Source organism: Palaemon carinicauda, chromosome 21 (assembly GCF_036898095.1).
Source record: "Palaemon carinicauda isolate YSFRI2023 chromosome 21, ASM3689809v2, whole genome shotgun sequence".
Taxonomy (NCBI): domain Eukaryota; kingdom Metazoa; phylum Arthropoda; class Malacostraca; order Decapoda; family Palaemonidae; genus Palaemon; species Palaemon carinicauda.
This window is the reverse complement of record NC_090745.1, coordinates 85,840,848-85,861,042: the sequence shown is the minus strand read 5'-3', so window position 1 is coordinate 85,861,042 and position 20,195 is coordinate 85,840,848. Positions and strand designations below refer to the sequence as shown.

At 38.5% G+C, this 20,195-nt stretch overlaps 2 protein-coding genes across 4 annotated transcripts in view; one reads left to right on the top strand and one right to left on the bottom strand.

Moving 5' to 3' along the window:
* Syx18 (syntaxin 18) overlaps positions 1–19,378 on the top strand; it is a 104,340-nt gene extending 84,962 nt beyond the window's left edge. The window contains exons 6-7 of the mRNA XM_068345062.1: positions 8,648–8,773; positions 18,903–19,378. Of these exons, the coding sequence (XP_068201163.1) occupies positions 8,648–8,773; positions 18,903–19,007 (231 nt within the window). The 3' untranslated portion in view covers positions 19,008–19,378. The remainder of the gene's footprint in view (positions 1–8,647; positions 8,774–18,902) is intronic.
* The window catches only part of LOC137615305 (tRNA:m(4)X modification enzyme TRM13 homolog), a 203,422-nt gene that overhangs the window by 39,838 nt on the left and 143,389 nt on the right, over positions 1–20,195 (bottom strand). Inside the window, exon 11 of one of the 3 annotated variants that reach the window (XR_011039215.1) lies at positions 1,330–1,662. The exons of the other annotated variants lie outside the window; for them this stretch is intronic. The gene's annotated coding sequence lies outside the window, so the exon portion shown is untranslated. Of the gene's footprint in view, positions 1–1,329; positions 1,663–20,195 lie in introns of those variants that run through there. 3 annotated transcript variants of the gene reach the window in all.

The window sequence follows — 20,195 nt, the reverse complement described above, 5'->3', positions numbered from 1 at the left end:
ACTAACCCCATAATTTGCACCATGCACTAATTTTAGCTAGATCTCTATTAAGAGATTGAGCAACCCCAGATCTACATTCAGGAGATGGAATTGATGCAAAGAGAGTAGCATCAGCTGCATATGCTACAAGTTTGTTTTCCAGACCAAACCACATGTCATGTATATATAGTATGAAAAGTAATGGGTCAAGATCACTACCCCGAGGAACACCAGATATCACATTACTATACTCACTATGGTGCCCATCAACAACAACTCTTTGCAATCTATTAGTTAAAAATTCAATAATGATGCTAAGAAACAACCCACCCACTCCAATCTGTTTGAGTTTGGAAACAAGGGCATCGTGATTAACATGATCAAAGGCAGCACTAAAATCAAGGCTAATTATACGAAATTCCTGACAATAATCAAGGTCTTTCTGTACAGTATTGGAGATTGTAAGAAGGCATCACATACTCCAAGGCCTTTACGAAAACTAAATTACAAACTAGGGAATAGGTGATTACCTTCAGCAAACCTATTAAGCCTTTTTGCCAAAAGACGTTCAAAACTTTAGATAATATGGGAGTTATGGAAATTGGGCGGCAATCAGTTGGACTTGAGCTACCACAAACACATTTTCATAATAGAGTAACATTACCAATTCAGATAGCCTATTTTGATTATTTCCGTTTATTGCCATTCTACCATTTCTACGCAGTATTCATCATGTTCTTACATGCACAGTCTATAGTATTTCCAAGCTTGTGAAATACCCAAAACAGGATTAAGCCAGTTCATAGTCACAGTCACACATGAGGTGGAATCACAAACAAACCTTCTAATGAACTAAATATATATCTCTCTCTCTCTCTCTCTCTCTCTCTCTCTCTCTCTCTCTCTCTCTCTCTCTCTCTCTCTCTCTCTCATATATCTTTTGTCAACAGTTTTTTGTTAATTCGTTTTTGTTTATCGTATTTATACCTTATAAATTATACATTATAAAATACTTCTTGTGTCAAAGGAAACATATGGATATTTTCAAAATAATTCTGTATATTGTAAATTTTATTATATATTACTGGCGAGTAGTTTTACATCTTTCGACGGCTATTTATCGTAGAATTATTACGGAATAACATACTCATTTGAATAAATATTTTTTTTTTTTTTACACAAATTACAGTGCTTTACTGTACCTTATATTTATAAATTATAGAATATTCCGTGTGACAAAGGAAATACAGTAAAAGAATATTTTTATCACATTTCTGTACAACGTAAAGTTCATTATTACTAACAAGTAGTTTAATATCTTCCAACGGCTATCTATTGTGGAATAATCACTTCAATAAATATAAAGTTTTTTCACAAAATCACAGTGCTTTACCATTATTTAGAGATAATTACATTAAAACTTTTTTTTTCAAAATTATTCCATAACCACTTACAAATGAATGGAAAAATATTTCTCTTGTTTAAAGTGAAATACATTGGAGAATAAAGCAAACTTTGGAAAAAATTATTCTGTAATCAGCAGTAAAACTAACATGGAAATGTAGCTTATTATAGGATAAATGAGCACATATATCCGATCGATGACAAATCTTGTATAGAGTTCCAGGAAATCTACGTCCTCATAGCAAAGGGGTTAAGCTAATACTGGTGCGTCCCTATACCCTGGCGAGGTGATATTGGGGAAGTCTTGGTTAGAACAGTTTTTCCTACAAAGACTCAGAATAACTTAACTGGACAGTCACATTACAAAATATCTCGGCATACAGCTTGTACGGTTTAGTGAGGTGCAGGGACTCCTTATTTTTGTTACAAACCTATTCAAAATAACGAGCACCTGGGTAGCCAAAAAGTCAGATTGGCAGGGACGTCCACCCTCCTAATGGGTGAGTCACCCCTAATAAATAATGTAGGTTTGTATTCGAGTTACAACAAATTACAAATTCAGAATTAATGTGTATTTTTCCTAACGATACAAACCTTTAGCTATTTATACAAACTTACCTGCCAGCCGTACCCCCCTTGAAGTCCTACCTCTAAGGAAAGTGATCTAAATCACGTGTGTCTGAGTGGGAGCGGTAGCAAGCTACCCCCCCTACCCCGCTAACTAGCGGAATGGGTAGTTAACTCTCACTAAATTTTAATGGCTCATCCTCTCAGCTTTGCAGAAGGTAATCATACATACATACAGTATACCAAGGCACTTCCCCCAATTTTGGGGGGTAGCCAACATCAAACAAATGAAACAAAAATGGGGACGTCTCCTCTCTACGCTCCTCCCAGCCTGACAAGGGACTCAACCGAGTTCAGCTGGTACTGCTAGGGTAGCACAGCCCACCCTTCCGCATTATCCACCATGGATGAAGCTTCATAATGCTGAATCCCCTACTGCTGCTACCTCCGTGGTCATCCAAGGCACCGGAGGAAGCAGCAGGGCCTACCGGAACTGCGTCACAATCGCTCGCCATTCATTCCTATTTCCAGCACGCTCTCTGCCCCTCACATCTATCCTCCTATCACCCAGAGCTTCCTTCACTCCATCCATCCATCCATCCACCCAAACCTTGGCCTTCCTCTTGCACTTCTCCCATCAACTCTGGCATTCATCACCTTCTTTAGCAGACAGCCATTTTCCATTCTCTCAACATGGCCAAACCACCTCAACACATTCATATCCACTCTAGCTGCTAACTCATTTCTTACACCAGTTCTCACCCTCACCACTTCGTTCCTAACCCTATCTACTCGAGATACACCAGCCATACTCCTTAGACACTTCATCTCAAACATATTCAATTTCTGTCTCTCAGTCACTTTCATTCCCCACAACTCCGATCCATACATCACAGTTGGTACAATCACTTTCTCATACAGAACTCTCTTTACATTCATGCCCAACCCTCTATTTTTTACTACTCCCTTAACTGCCCCCAACACTTTGCATCCTTCATTCACTGACGTACATCTGCTTCAACTCCACCATTTGCTGCAACAACAGACCCCAAGTACTTAAACTGATCCACCTCCTCAAGTAACTCTCCATTCAACATGACATTCAACCTAGCACCATCTTCCTTTCTCGTACATCTCATAACCTTACTCTTACCCACATTAACTCTCAACATCCTTCTCTCACACACCCTTCCAAATTCTGTCACTAATCGGCCAAGCTTCTCTTCCGCGTCTGCAACCAGTACAGTATCATCTGCAAACAACAACTGATTTACCTCCCATTCATGGTCATTCTCGTCTACCAGTTTCAATCCTCGTCCAAGCACTCGAGTATTCACCTCTCTCACTACTCCATCAACATACAAGTTAAACAACCACGGTGACATCACACATCCCCGTCTCAGTCCCACTCTCACCGGAAACCAATCGCTCCCTTTTTTTCCCATTTCCTATCCTAACACATGCTTTACTACCTTTGTAGAAACTTTTCACTGCTTGCAACAACCTTCCACCAACTCCATATAACCTCATCACATTCCACATTGCTTCCCTATCAACTCTATCATATGCTTTCTCCAGATCCATAAACGCAACATACACATCCTTACCTTTTGCTAAATATTTCTCGCATATCTGCCTAACTGTAAAAATCTGATTCATACAACCCCTACCTCTTCTAAAACCACCATGTACTTCTAAGATTGCATTCTCTGTTTTATCCTTAATCCTATTAATCAGTACTCTACCATACACTTTTCCAACTACACTCAACAAACTAATACCCCTTGAATTACAACACTCATGCACATCTCCCTTACCCTTGTATAGTGGTACAATACATGCACAAACCCAATCTACTGGTACCATTGACAACACAAAACACATATTAAACAATCTCGCCAACCATTCAAGTACAGTCACACCCCCTTCCTTCAACATCTCAGCTCTCACACCATCCATACCAGATGCTTTTCCTACTCTTTTTATCATCTAGTGCTCTCCTCACTTCCTCTCTTGTAATCTCTCTCATTCTCATCTCCCATCACCGGCACCTCAACACCTGCAACAGCAATTATATCTGCCTCCCTATTATCCTCAACATTCAGTAAACTTTCAAAATACTCTGCTCACCTTTTCCTTGCCTCCTCTCCATTTAACAACCTTTCATTTCCATCTTTTACTGTCTCTTCAATTCTTGAACCAGCCTTCCTTACTCTCTTCACTTCTTTCCAAAACTACTTCTTATTCTCTTCATATGAATGACCCAATCCCTGACCCCACCTCAGGTCAGCTCCCCTCTTTGCCTCACTTACCTTGCGCTTTACTTCCATATTTTTCTCTCTATATCTTTCATACTTCCCTACACTAATACTCTGCAGCTATTCTTTAAAAGCCCTCTTTTTCTCTTCCACTTTTACCTTCACTCCTTCATTCCACCATTCACTGCCCTTCCTAATGCTGCCTCCAACAAACTTCTTGCCACACACATCACTTGCAATCCCAACAAAATTTTCTTTTACTAACTTCCACTCCTCCTCTAAATTACCAGGTTCTCTTACTTTCACTTTGTCATATGCCATTATCAACTTTTCTTGATATTTACTTTTTACCCCCGGTTTTATTAGCTCTTCAACCCTCACTAGCTCCCTTTTACATCCACCTACTCTATTCCCCCACTCTTTTGCTACAACTAGTTTTCTTTCCACCAAAAAATGATCAGACATACCATTAGCCATACCCCTAAACACGTGCACGTCTTTCAATCTTCTTTTAGTTATCAACACATAATCCATTAATTCCCTTTCTACCACTCTTCCATTTGCCACTCTTACCCATGTATACTTGTTTTTATCTTTCCTTTTGAAAAAGCTAGAACTTATCACCATCTCTTGCTCAACAGCTAGAACTTATCACCATCTCTTGCTCAAGACACATCTACCAGTCTCTCACCACTCTCATTTTCACCTGGTACGCCATACTTTCCAATGACACCTTCTACCTCTCTAGCACCCACTCTAGCATTCAAGTCACCCATGACAACTACATAATTCCATCTACCCAGTCCTTCTACACACCTAGTTAATTCATTCCAGAACTCATTCCGCTCTTCTTCACTTTTCTCATAACCTGGCCCATATGCACTGACAAAAGCACAACATTCCCTACCTAACCTAACCCTTACCCACATTAACCTAGATGATATCTCCTTCCATTCCACTACTTTACCTGTCATCCATTCACTCAGCAATAAAGCCACACCTCCTCTTGCTCTTCCCCTTTCAATCCCAGACACTCTACCAGACATTTCACCAAACATCACTTCACCTTTCCCTTTAACCCCTAATAAATAGCTAAACGTTTGTATCGTTAGGAAAATACAAATCATCTCCAAATTTGTAATTTTTCTCTCTGTAGGTAATATTTAGTTCGAAATTTGTAACGGTTTTCAACTTAGTAATTAACCATTATTTTTTGCAATTGATAATATAATCACACACATCATCATTAAGAACAACAATTATCAACAGCAACTACTACTACTATTACTGAAAGAAAGACCATTCAATTTCAATTTTCAATAGTTTGTCACGGGAAATCCCAGGACAATGAGAAAAATCCTGGGATTGCTTAACCCTCAGAAAATGGCCCGGATCCCGGGAGAGAAACCCTACATACGGGAGTATACCCACTATAGTCCATTTCTTTTAGCGATGCATATTTGCACCGACTCGCAGCGGTGCCCTTTTAGCTCGGAAAGGTTTCGTGATCGCTGATTGGTTGGAATTATCTCGTCCAACCAATCAGCGATCCGGAAACTTTTCCGAGCTAAAAGGGCACCGCTGTGAGTCGGTGCAAATATGCATCGCTAAAAGAAATGGACTATAGTCCCTGGATACAAGTATCCTTGGGACATGAAAACATCTTGTCTAAGATAGTGGTCTTATGTAAGTTTAGAATGAGAGGTAAATCGATTGGGCCTTCTACCCCTTCCCTCTTTCCCATGGTAGGGGTGCAACAGTTTCTCTATTATTTACTTGATTAGATGCTAGATGGATGGGAGCCACATGATCGAGCAAGTTTTCTCACAAATAAATTTTTTTTAGAAGTTCCTACCCTATCCTCCCAGGTGAGGGGGAGGAGGGCAAAATGTAAGCAACCCCTTTTCATAATGACCATACACTCTGACAACATTTCCTCCACAGTGGGATCTAGATTTTCCTTGACTGTCCACCAGTTCCTGGTAGTGACCTAGCATAAAACGATCGCATCTTCATACTCGGGTTGGGTATTTCTCAGAGTAGTAAACCAGCCAGTTTGGTTATTGGGACTCCCCTCCCTCTTATAAGGATAAGTCTCAAAGGAAAAGGGTTTACATTTGTGTAGGAACAAATCAAAAACTTTACATTAATTTGTATTTTTCACAACTATTCAAACCTGAGTCATTTAACTTATGCTTCCCACCTCAAGTCCTTGGCTGAAGACCAAAGTGAGATCTCAGTGGTTTGTCAGGTGGGTGGGCTTCTCTGCCACCCAGCAACAGCATCCACCTTGTTAAAGATTTTTAACAGTTGTATCCAGCTTCGGTGAAAGCATAATCTTATTAAAAGACTCAGGTTTTATGTTTAGGAAAATAAAAATTACTTTTATGAATAGTACTTACCTGGCAGTTATATATATATAGCTTCGAATATATATATATAACTGCCAGGTAAGTATTCATAAAACTTTGTTTTATCATAAAAACTCCATTTTTATGAATACTTACCTGGCAGTTATATATATATATATATATATATATATATATATATATATATATATATATATATATATATATATATATATATATATATATATATATATTCGAAGCTATATATATATAACTGCCAGGTAAGTATTCATAAAACTTTGTTTTATCATAAAAACTCCATTTTAAAAATCTGTGATTTTTAAAATTTAGTTACATAGTGTTGGGATTATTTAGATAGGTAATTAGGATGCAATCTTGAGTCCCGTATTCCAAAATGTGTTTTTAGATGGTTTGGTACTAATAACCTGGACTACATGTGAGTCTAGAATGTTAATTGTTCATATTTTTAAAAAAAATGAAGGGCTGATTTCCTCTCTCACTGAGATGTGGTGTCAGAAGGATAGGGAATAGTTTCAACTTTAAGACTGAATGACAAAGGCTCTGTGGCTTGAACAAGCCATTGTTATTGCCATTAATTGGTTGATTAACGCATTATTTTACTAGAGGCATAAATCTATTGAAAGGGAAGAAAACAGGAAATCCTTTAGGTTTAGAGATAAATGTCAATAAAATCAAGCTTCCAGTGGAAACAATATGAACATCGGTTGATTACAGTACAGAAATAAATCTTATTTTTAAATTTCCATTTTTACACTCCTAAAAAACAGAAGTTATGCTTTCAAGGTTGTGGCTATGGTTGATTGGCTATTTAGTTATGTATATAGAATTGTTTTGTATTCATTCTAGGCTAGCTTAAATTTTTCAGTAGTTTTCGATATGAACCAAGGTAACTTTTTTTTTTTTTTAATCTTAAATTGCTATATATATTCCAAAAGGAAAGAAGGATTTCCCCCACCTCAGTTGTTTACTTCAGAGTTCATAGATGGCATGCCTGACCATAATATACTAGTGGGAAAGGCAATTGTGATGAGGTAGTGTGGGAAATACTTTAATTTATTTGGTGGTAAATGTTGAAAAGAGGGATTTGCTGAAGAAGCAAGGTGAACCAAAATTAAGTATTGAAATAAAAAAAATATTATTTTTTTTTTTTTTTCATTAAATACAGCACCATGTAATCATACAGTGATGATATTGTACCTCTAAATATAAGCCACAGTCAGAAGAAAATCTAAACACAATAAACATGGATCTGTATACTCTTGTACTGGATATGTAAAAACTAAATGGTTATTTAAAATATACTACTAAATAGATTCTCTATAGCTATCCAAAGTGAATCAACATGGTGCCAAACTATGAATATCAGTCAATATGATTTTATGGTAATTAACAATAAAAAACAATGGGAAAAGTGAGTCGTATCAAAGGGCCTAGACCAGTAATTGAATAAGGAAGTTATGCAAACATCTTGGTTATTCTATGTCTATTCAAGCGTGGTGACAGCTGGGAAAAGATGTCCTCCAGTGATAAATAAACGACAAGTAGTGTTTGCCATTTTCCCAGCATACAAATTTAACATAGAGTGCACTGTAGTGGATTTCCAGAGACCCTGAATCTGTGGGTCTCCCTTATGCACACTGAGTTTGTGGTTGTATTTTGATATATTAGTCTGGGGACATAAATATTTTTGGTATATCCTTTTGTATGAGATTCCCTATTCTAGCCTAAACAGGAAAATCCTTTGGGGATCACAGTTCCTAACCTCAAAAATAATAAGTCATTGCATTCTTATAATGAAATATTGTGTAAAAGCAGATGCTCTTGTGTATATATTTCACTGACAAGTCACCTAAATGTTAGATTTAACTGTATTCTAGTATATCTTGATATTAGGGCAAAGCATTTAATAAGATATTTTTTTTTTTACTGTAAAAATGCCAAAATAATTGTTCAAAGGCATTATCTTAATATTTCACACGCACAAGAATATAACAAAATCTTATTCACTAAAATTAGATCATATTGTAAAGAATTGTCTTTGTTTTTTAGGTTGTTGAATTAGGACAGATGCAAGACTTTTTCTCAGAGAAGGTTGACATTCAAGCTCATCAAATCGAAAAGATTCAAGAGACTATAATGGCAGCTACAGAAAATGTTAAAGAGGGAAATGAACAGGTATGTTGAATAACTACTGTATGTTGCATTGGAATTTTCTGAAGAAAAAATAATTCTTTTTCTTTTACCATACATTTTCATTTTTTTAATCATTTATATGCTGAATGTAACTGCAAACAGTTAGTTTTTTCCATGCATTTTTGCTGATTTGGGAAATGTATTCTAAGAGAATATTCAAGTACATTCAAATGACAGTTGTTTTTTAGAAATATTTATTTGTATGCATACTAGAATTATAAAATTATAGTAAATTACAACAATGATGAATGGAATAATGTTCTCTATTGCTAATAACTGTTTACTATGGAAATATCTTGACTCGAGGAAATTTTGAAACCCTATATATACTTAGGACTGCAGCAAACTAAATTACTAATCTTTATTATAAGAATTTTCACTCCCTAAAACTACCAAAGCTTCATGTAGAAATCATGAACATATATATACTGCTGATAAACCAAATAGAGAAATTACTTAGCTTTCAGGTCCCTGATAAATAATTATGTTAAACAGACCTCTTCCACAATTAGAAAAGCTTTAAAAGGAGATAGAATAATTGACTGGATAGTAATAACCAAGTTTCTTCGATATTACTAAATCTCAATCAATGGAGGGTAGAAAAATTAAAATCTCTACAAGCTTCCATAGAAAATTTACATGAGATGATAAAGCATGTGAATAAGTTATGGCAGGAAGATTCATCTGTACACTCCATCAAAGTTCTGATGACTTCAGTTTCAAAGATGATGATGGGAGTAGCAAATATGTATTAGTAGAAATGCAAAGAAATCTCAATTATTAGACAAGTTGATTATTTCAATACTACCGGACATTCATGTGCTATACATTCAATGAAGGAAGAGCTTGATTAATGTAGATGATAAAATAAAGTTGGTCCTAAATATATATAAACCTTTTGCTCTTTACTGTGGGTATATTGCTCTAGTGTAGCTGAAAATTAGCCTTAAACTTTTTAAGTGAGGTATAACAATCCGCCGCCAATTAATAGGGGATAGTGGGATGTAGACCAGCCAACCAGCTCACACACTCACTCGGTGTATTACAGTAGGGTCCCGAATTATGCGAGAATTTGGTCGATGAAAGGCCTCGTGTAATTGGAAATTCGTATATTTCGAAACACATCATGGCGGCAAACAGCAACCTACCCGTCAATTTTTTTTTCACTCCATTTCTAGCTTTCTAGCTATATATATATACTGTATATACACTGTGTGTGTGTATGTATGTGTGTATGTATGTATGTATATATTATATATATAAAACATATATATATATATATATATATATATATATATATACTGTAGCTTTTATCTTAACAATACTGTAAGAAATCCTTCTTATAGATTTTTTTTTATAAAATACTGTACAAAATTTATTTTATGGATAAATAAAACAATAAAAAGTTGTTAAAGTTTTGATAATTTTCTATGACTGTAGTATTTACTACTGTACTATGCATAGCTTACTGTTTTCAGTATTTTCCGAAAGATGTAGAATTATTTCCTATAGATACAAAAAACAAAAAAGGGTTTTCAAGGTTTGATACTGTACGTATCTAGCAATAGTTAAAAATTACAGTATAGTACTGTATATCCATGATGACACTCCCACACGTAAACACGGCCACTAGGCGCAAGTGTGCACTAGGCTGCTGTACGATAATCACGCTTTTTTTGCCCTGAGCGGTCATTTCACTAATGATAATTTTTCAAAGTTAATATAATTTCTTTATGCTTATAATTCGTAATTATAGTTAAAAGTAGGGATATTAATTAAATGGTTGAGTAAAAAAAACAATTAATACTACTATTATTTAATTTCAAATGGCTACATAATACTGAATATTCTAATGGGTTCTTTTTATCTTCAATCGTAAATCTTACCCCTGGATAAGCAACAAAAGGAAAGGGATAGGTCTCTCTCTCTCTCTCTCTCTCTCTCTCTCTCTCTCTCTCTCTCTCTCTCTCTCTCTCTCTCTCTCATATCGTTTCCTGTATAGTTTTCAAATATGTTCGTCATACATTTGTACATTATTTATCCACTTTATTCTCTCTCTCTCTCTCTCTCTCTCTCTCTCTCTCTCTCTCTCTCTCTCTCTCTCTCTCTCTCTCTCTCTCTCTCGGCGTTTCCTTTCCCTTTATAGTTTTGTGAAATTTCGTTGTCCAGTCATTCGGTAATGAGAAGTCATTTTCGCTTTCGACATCGAAAGAAAACTTTGTTTCTTCAATATACTCATCACTGGAGGATTCAGAACTAGTGCTCTCATTATCAAACAGGTTATCATTATCAAATTCCACAACAAAAACATCATTTATTTCATCTAAAGAAATAACCTTCCTCTTTAGACCTTTCATTACAAAAGGAACAACAAATAACCACTTATGCATGAACGCCCGAGCGCACTGATAGGAAACCAGTTCAAACCACAGTTTTGTAACATCAAGCTACCTTCAGAAAAATAGTTGCCAGACATCATATAAGTTTCTATTCACAGTCCCCATATGCTGAGAGTGTTGCCAAGTGGTGATCCTATACTTACTATACGAGTAAAGTAACATCACGAGACTGACGGCTTGTAAAAGGCAATTAAAGTCATGAACGGAATATACAGTTGAAGACGGTACCGAGTAGATCGTGGTGAACGGTTTATCACGTGGGTGACGCTTAACAGGATAAAAAAACATTTTATATAGTTCGGTATTTTCTCTATCCATCCTCTCCCAGAAAACCTTCAAATGTGAATTATCGGAATGTGTGCAGATCTTGGCAGTGCGATAACTAGTTAGCGACTGAGAATAAAAAAAATAAAAAGCCCGATTGACGAATGACGATGCTGATGAAGAGGATATCGAATACCGATTTTTCCCTAATTGATTTTTTCTACGTTCTGTCTAATCCAATGTACAGTACATTCTTATGTAAAGGGTGAACCCCAACATTTCTTGATGCTGCTACACTTTAATTATAGATATTTTACCACCAATTTATATTCTTTATTTATAATAACATCTTTAGTAAAAGCTCTTCAATATCACTTTCAGGAGTAAATGCGTTTATGATCGACGATGAAACGTAAAAAAAAAACGTTTTCCTTTTAAGAAGGCGTTTTTTTAGGAAAAAAAAAAAAACCACGAAACAAAATTGCTCATATTTCATATATTTTGATTTTCTAAGGATAAATAAAACATTAATTATAACATTATTATTACATAGTACCTGGTAAGATATCTTTTGCCGCAAAAGTTAACCTATAGACAGATGTTAAAATTGGTTAGCGAGTTCGTTATGATCGGCGATGGAACGTACTAAACAAAGTAATGGGTTTGGTTGTGGTGACATGTTTGGCAGTAGCATGATATAAAATAGTCTTTATTTTGATGGTTTTTAATTTAAAGTTTAATGAATAAGGATTTTTCACCATAATCACAACGTAAGTATAAAAATTAATTAGTACAAATATGGAATATTATACATATAGGTGTTGGACAGTTAGGCTAGGCCTAGCGACAAGTTCACACAACAGATGGGCAAACCTTAACATTTTTCATCCAAAACTAGTCTTAAAATGTTTGAACAGAAATCTTTCTCTCACATTCTCCCCCCCCCTCCTTCTCAGACATCGGGGAACCATCACCCCCCCCCCCCCCAATACAATTAAGAAAACAATAGATTTCCTACGCTTCGGGGTGCTTGACTCGCGGATTTAGAATGCTCCTCGCAAATACAGGAAAATTCATTTTTAAAAACTATCGATCGTGTAATTGAGGAATCGCGTAATTAGAACACGTGTAATTCGGGACCCTACTGTACGTCACTTTTTTTTGGGGGGAGGGGTTCTGTGTTAGGAAGACATGCTGTCTCCTTCCGTAAACCCTATGAAGAACTGGCTATAAACTCACTTTTTCTCTTTTGTAGGATTGTATGGTCTCAAATTTTGAGGGCTGCTAATATGCAGGTTTGCCCTGGCAAGGTCACTCTTGCGCGACCTTTATATCAGCTTGGAAGACGGATTCTCATTCTTTTTGCTTCGCATGCAAACATCACTCCTGCACTCAGTCTTCTCTCTGTGGAGAGTATCAGGAGTGGCCACCTTCCCAGTGGGAGCTCTACGGTAGGCAACGGAAGAAGTCTACAAGGGATTTTTCTCCTTCGAAGTCTTCCTCAAGGTGGAAGAAGTCCCGACTTCTCTTTCTGACACCTCATCCTCTTTCTGATGTCCCTGCTCATTCAGTCTCCTCTGGAAGACGAACAAGTAAGAGTGATGACCATTTGACCCCTTGACAACCCTCAGGTGTAGAGGGGTGTCTATCTCTTTTGACGCTACGCGTCAACTCAGGCCTTCCTTGGGGCTTTCGGGTTCCTCTTCTAAGGAACGACTTTTGGAGGTACTGAAGCTTGGGGCACAGCAAGAGCACACATCTGCCTCCACAGGGGTTGGCCACGGCCTTCTCCCACAAGCCTCTAGAGTGGCGTTCCCTCCAGAAGGTCTCGTGCCCTTTGCCAAAGCGTCCTCTGCAACTTCTTGCCCAACTGAGGAGTTACTGGCAGAATCTCCTCGGAGTCCTGGCCAGGCTTGTGATTCCCCAGTGATGAGCATGACAGCTGAACTTGTTCAACCACCTGATTTCGTTCAGCATGCTGTGTGCATTCAGCACCCAGAGCTTGCTTTGCATGCTATGTGCACTCAGCACCCTGAGGTTGTTCAGCATGCTATATGGCAAATCGTCAATCTCCTGCAGGTTCCCTGACGAGTATTCGTGCCCCTGTTCATGCTGCTACGGCTTGTAGACAAACAGGCCTTAGTTGGGGGGGGGAGAGTCTTGCACTTTAACGCTCACTTGTCCACCACGAACTGACTAGGTAGGCGGGCGAGCTCCTCCCACTGACAAAAGTCTGCTCACTTCATAGGCTGTGCGGTAGTGTGTACGAGAACCTCGGTTTGTTTTCCAAGAGAAGCAACTGGTCATCATCGGCACTCTTATGAATACTCGCCTGTTGGGGTTCCTGCGGCCATCCCTTCGTTTGTGAAGGACGCTCTCATGGTTTCAAGAACTTGTGAAGCAGGAGGATAGCAAACCAGTTCCAGGTCCAAAATCAGAGTCCTCTTTTCGGCCATTTTCTATCCATCTTGTGGTGTCAGGATCTCCTGGGAGTTCTGATCCACCTATGGACCCAAGGCGTAGGCTGTTGGCGTAGGAGTACAGCCTTGAGGCATGCTGCTGCTCCTCTTGTGTCGTGTGCTCCTGCTCCTCATGAATGGTGGTCCCGGTACCAGAAGTGCCTAGACTTTAAAGCCTTCCATGATGGCCCTGACCCCATTTGGAAAAAACTGGGCATCATCCTGTTAAAACTGACCAAAAGGAGGAGAGGACACAGACAAGAGACCCATCACCCAAGGAACAGCAAGGGTTTGAGATCTCCAAGAGAGATCTTTCATGGACAATTACCATCTGTCTCTGGTAGAGTTCGTGACCACTGAACCAGCCGCTCCACTTCCTGAGCCTTTGTTGGTCCCGGTTAACCCTTCACAGACCCCACAGCCGATGGAAGCTCCTCAGAAGGGTACTTCATCACTCATTGCCTCTTTTTCGGCTAAGCCCCAGGAGCAGACGAACTGGAAACCCCTTCCTAAGAACTGCTCCTCGAAAGGTTTCGAGGCTTCAGGTCAGTAGAAGCGTGCTCTTGGATTGGTCGTCTTACCAGCGGTGCAGACCGTCCCCTCTAGGTCTCAGGCCCCTGACCCAGCCTGAGCTCCTAAGGATGTGAGTTTGGGTCTGAATCAGTGGCAAGACGATGTCTTGGACCACTCTGATGGCCTGCTGCCAATGGCTGCCAGTCCTACTGCTTCAGAAATAGAGCTGAGTGTGTCGGGCCACTCCTTCATGCAGATCTTAGCTTGCATAAAAAAAACCAACGATTTGAGCGATCCTTCCTATTCCCCCCAGAGGGGAAAGACATGGTCCTGGACTTCTTCTACCAGGCCCCCAGTCCTAGAGTTCTTTTGCCAGGCGCCCAGTCCTGGACTTCTGCCAGGCCCCCAGAACTGGCAAGACCATGATAGGATTGCCCTGGTCTAGAATGGTGAAGGCAGCTAGGAAAATGGTCTTCTTCCAAGTAGCTGGGACTTCATACTCTCTCAGGTCAGGGAACTCATCGCGTCTACTTTCATCGCCATTCATACGACAGAAGAAGTACTATGGGATCTTGGATGATAATCCCTCCCCCTTGCCTGTAGACTCGCCAATTCTGGCTCTGAGGCATAATATCTCACTTGATTAAGTTCACAGCACAGCAGGTGATGTTCTCGGCTGCAGAGGCCACAAACATGGAATTGGTTGCAAAGGTTTCTTTTTAAGCAGCTTAGTAGATCGACTGCTGGTCTGCTTCAGTAGGCTATCTGATCGCCAATGGGGATTTGGCTGATTCAGGGAAGCGGAAAGCTATGAACACCTTATTGCTTTCAGGAGCAATGTCCGTTGAATTTCTCACCCATAATCTGGCCAACCAGTGAATGAACTGGATCTTTAGAAGGCGTGTCTCAGTCATCTCAAGATTTCAGAGGCAGGTGCCAAAGAGAGAGAGACATAAGTTGTGGAACTCATCAGTGCATGTTTCTACAGTAGACTCTTTCTTGTAGTTAAGGTGTTGGGAGGGTGGAGACCAGTCATGGACCTCTGCTCTGAATGGGTTTGTGTTGCAAACCTCGTTCAAGATGGAGACACCAGATATGGTAAGACAGGCTGTCAGACTAAAAGACTTCATGATAACTGGATCTCAAAGACGCATACTTCTAGATCCCAATCCATTCTACGATAAGGAAGTACTGTACTAAGATTTATTCTTCACGGGAGAATATACCAATTCAAGGTGCTGTGCTTCAGCCTGTCCACAGCTCCCCCAAAAATTCGTGAGTGTTCACTCTGGTATCAACCTGGACCCACGCCAATGGTATTTGTCCATTGTGTTATAGAGGATTGGCTGATTCTAGCAGCCTCAGTAGAGACCCTTCTACATCAAGACAGGCTCCTCATGTTTTGTCACGATCCTGAGATTGACATAAATCACAAGAAGTCATCCCTGAAACCATCTCAAAATCTTGTATATCTCAGGATGCAAATAGACACCTAATTAAGCAAGGGTTTTTCTTTCCCAAGACAGAATAGAGAGATTAAGGGGAGTGGCACGCCCTTTCCTATGGCGAGATTGTTGCAAGTACACCTGTGGCTGCGCCTGTAAGGTACCTAACCTCCTAGAAATGTGTAGTCCTCAATGGCTGTCTACACATTCTTTCTCTCCAGTGGGAACCAAAAATCTTTTGATCTTAGCACAGGGATCCTCCGGACTTCCGAATTAAGATAGCATCAGGGCAAGAGAGACCAGAGTGGGTGGGTTGACGATCCAACCCTCGGATATGATGCTCATCACAGATGCATCAAAAGAAGGGTTGGGGTAGCTCTGAAAATACCAAGATGGATGGAAGACAACTCGATTGCCCTGTCAACCTGAATCATTCTTCATTCTGGGCAAGAGAAACCTCCTTGCCAACAATCTGAGCAGAAAGACCCAGATAGTTGGCTCCAAGTGATCTTTGGGTACTTGTATAGCCAACAAAGTATTGACTTTGTGGGATTCACGACATCTATGAACCAGAAGTTTCCGGTGTACTGCTCATCTGTGCTGGATCCTCAGGCAGCTCTGTAAGACGTCTTCCAACATCCATGGGACAATCTGGACATCTACGTGTTTCCCTCCTTCTGTCTGATGAGGAGACTTATCAACAAGGTGAGGGCATCACAAGACCTGTCGATGACCCTAATAGATCCACTGTGGCAGAAAGCATAATGGTGGAGTGGAAGCAGATGTACGTCAGAGTGTTGGGGGCAGTTAAGGGAGTAGTAAAAAATAGAGGGTTGGGCATGAATGTAAAGAGAGTTCTGTATGAGAAAGTGATTGTACCAACTGTGATGTATGGATCGGAGTTGTGGGGAATGAAAGTGACGGAGAGACAGATATTGAATGCGTTTGAGATGAAATGTCTAAGGAGTATGGCTGGTGTATCTCGAGTAGATAGGGTTATTATTATTATTACTATCCAAGCTACAACCCTAGTTGGAAAAGCAAGATGCTATAAGCCCAGGGGCTCCAACAGGGAAAAATAGCCCAGTGAGGAAAGGAAATAAGGAAATAAATAAATGAAGAGAAAAAATTAACAATAAATCATTCTAAAAAAAAAAGTAACGTCAAAACAGACATGTCATATATAAACTATTAACAACATCAAAAACAAATATGTCATAAGTAAACTATAAAAAGACTCATGTCCGCCTGGTTAACAAAAAAGCATTTGCTCCAACTTTGAACTTTTGAAGTTCTACTGATTCAACTACCCGATTAGGAAGATCATTCCACAACTTGGTAACAGCTAGAATAAAACTTCTAGAGTACTGCGTAGTATTGAGCCCCATGATGGAGAAGGCGTGGTTATTAGAATTAACTGCCTGCTAGTATTACGAACAGGATAGAATTGTCCAGGGAGATCTGAATGTAAAGGATGGTCAGATTTATGAAAAATCTTATGCAACATGCATAATGAACTAATTGAACGACGGTGCCAGAGATTAATATCTAGATCAGGAATAAGAAATTTAATAGACCGTAAGTTTCTATCCAACAAATTAAGATGAGAATCAGCAGCTGAAGACCAGACAGGAGAACAATACTCAAAACAAGGTAGAATGAAAGAATTAAAACACTTCTTCAGAATAGATTGATCACCAAAAATCTCGAAAGACTTTCTCAATAAGCCTATTTTTTGTGCAATTGAAGAAGACACAGACCTTATATGTTTCTCAAAAGTAAATTTGCTGTCGAGAATCACACCTAAAATTTTGAAAGAGTCATACAAATTTAAAGAAACATTATCAATACTGAGATCCGGATGTTGAGGAGCCCCCGTCCTTGACCTACTTACAATCATACTTTGAGTTTTCTTAGGATTCAACCTCATACCCATTATTTGCACCATGCACTAATTCTAGCTAAATCTCTATTAAGGGATTCACCAACCCCAGATCTACATTCAGGGGATGGAATTGATGCAAAGAGAGTAGCATCATCTGCATATGCAACAAGCTTGTTTTCTAGGTCAAACCACATGTCATGTGGTTTGGAACAAAGTAGTGAGGGTGAGAACGGGTGTAAGAAATGAGTTAGCAGCTAGAGTGGATATGAATGTGTTGAGGTGGTTTGGCCATGTTGAGAGAATGGAAAATGGCTGTCTGCTAAAGAAGGTGATGAATGCAAGAGTTGATGGGAGAAGTACAAGAGGAAGGCCAAGGTTTGGGTGGATGGATGGAGTGAAGGAAGCTCTGGGTGATAGGAGGATAGATGTGAGAGAGGCAAGAGAGCGTGCTAGAAATAGGAATGAATGGCGAGCGATTGTGATGCAGTTCCGGTAGGCCCTGCTGCTTCCTCCGGTGCCTTGAATGACCGTGGAGGTGGTAGCTGTAGAGGATTCAGTGTTATGAAGTTTCATCTGTGGTGGATAACAGGGGAGGGCGGGCTGTGGCACCCCTAGCAGTACCAGCCGAACTTTTGTTTGATGTCGGCTACCCCCCAAAATTGGGGGAAGTGCCTTGGTATATGTATGTATGTAATAATAATAATTTAATGACTGTCCAGTTTTCAACCATCATCAATGTTAAGGTTTGGAAAACAAATTCCTTAAAGAAATTTTTCAGAATTTTCAAAATTTTAAGTTAGTCCAATTATGAAATTTGGAAATTGTATTTCAGTTTTTATGAGAACCACCAACAAATTTATTAAAAAAAAAAATACCTTGGAAGACCCCTTGAGTATTGATGTTATATGTACACCAATAATCATGTCATATGTTAACTACATCATGAATACACAAGTAGGGAGGTAGTCAAGTTGTAGACTCAGAAATCCATACATGCATGGAAAGGGCTATCAGCTGTACCTCTGCAGTGCATAGCTTCCCTGATGGCCTTATTGAAAATCCAATAAATTCAACCAAATAAACCTATTATACTACAAGTAAAGGGTTTGTTGTGAAACATTAAAAATTGTATGTTCTACTTTTCAGGTACGTGAGGCAATGAGGAAAGATGCTGGCTTCCGGGTGTGGATTATGTTTTTCCTGATAGTTATGTCATGTACAATACTTTTCTTAGACTGGTATAATGGGTAAATATATTTTTTATTCATGTTGATTTTCCTATGCACAAACCTAATTGTTTTACTGATGCCATGAGGGTAGATAGGTATATTCATTGGTTGAAATGTGATATGATACTGCTGCTATCTGTAACCACCATTTTTACCATAATTTCATTATCACTTAGAAATTAGATGTTTCTAGGATAAAACTTATTTGGAATATTTGTTTTTAATCTACAAGTCATGTTAAATTGAGTATTCTCCAAGCAAATGGTAGCATTAAATGTCAATCTTGCCAGTAGGGTATGAACAACACCTAATTCATTCTTTTTTCATTTCTCAAATATTAACTTCTTTTGTTATATGGTACCACCAAAGTTTTTTGTATTGTTAAATAATTTTTTATTAGTAGAATTATTTTTGCACAACTTTGTAAAAATCATGTTAACTTCTAGGCTTTCCAGGTTTTAATTTAAATGTTCCATATGGACCTGTCCTTGATTTTACTATACACTTAATCCTCAATTTACCAAACTAATTGGGGGAACACCTGTCCGAGAATCACTTGAGTCTAGTGGCCCAACGTTTGGACTTTTACCATACTCTATCCAGCAATTGCGGTGTATGACAATAAAATTTTCTGTCAACACAGTTTGGTCTTAGCAGATGATATAAAACAATTAAAAGACAAACATCTTTAATGTTTCCTTATAAGAGAAAATGAAATGCAACCATATAATCAAGTTTATATGGTCCATTTTACTGTATTCATGTTCTCATATTGACATGGCTTTAAAAATGAAATAATTCTTTTTTTTTGTTAGCCACCCATTTTTTAGTTGACAACATCTTGTAAATATATTAAAAAGTTAACATATAAATACCCCCCCCCCCCCCCACAGAAAAAAAAAATCAGTAAAAATCATAATTTTTTAAAGTAACTGCCTCATTACAGCATTTTGTAATTACTTTTTGTTATGATTAATTTCTCTTATTCATCATTGGCTAATCTCACTTTTCCACTATCCAGAATAAGTGTACCTCCTTGTATAGAATAAAACAATGAAAAAGAGCATTACTAATATCATCATATCCTAACTTATTCTAAACATTTGATAAAAAATCTGAGAGATGCTTGGACAGGTGGACAGCTTTGTTAATTCCCAGTCTTGACAAGCAACTTTTCTACGTTGTCAATAACACATGGCCATTCTTTTAT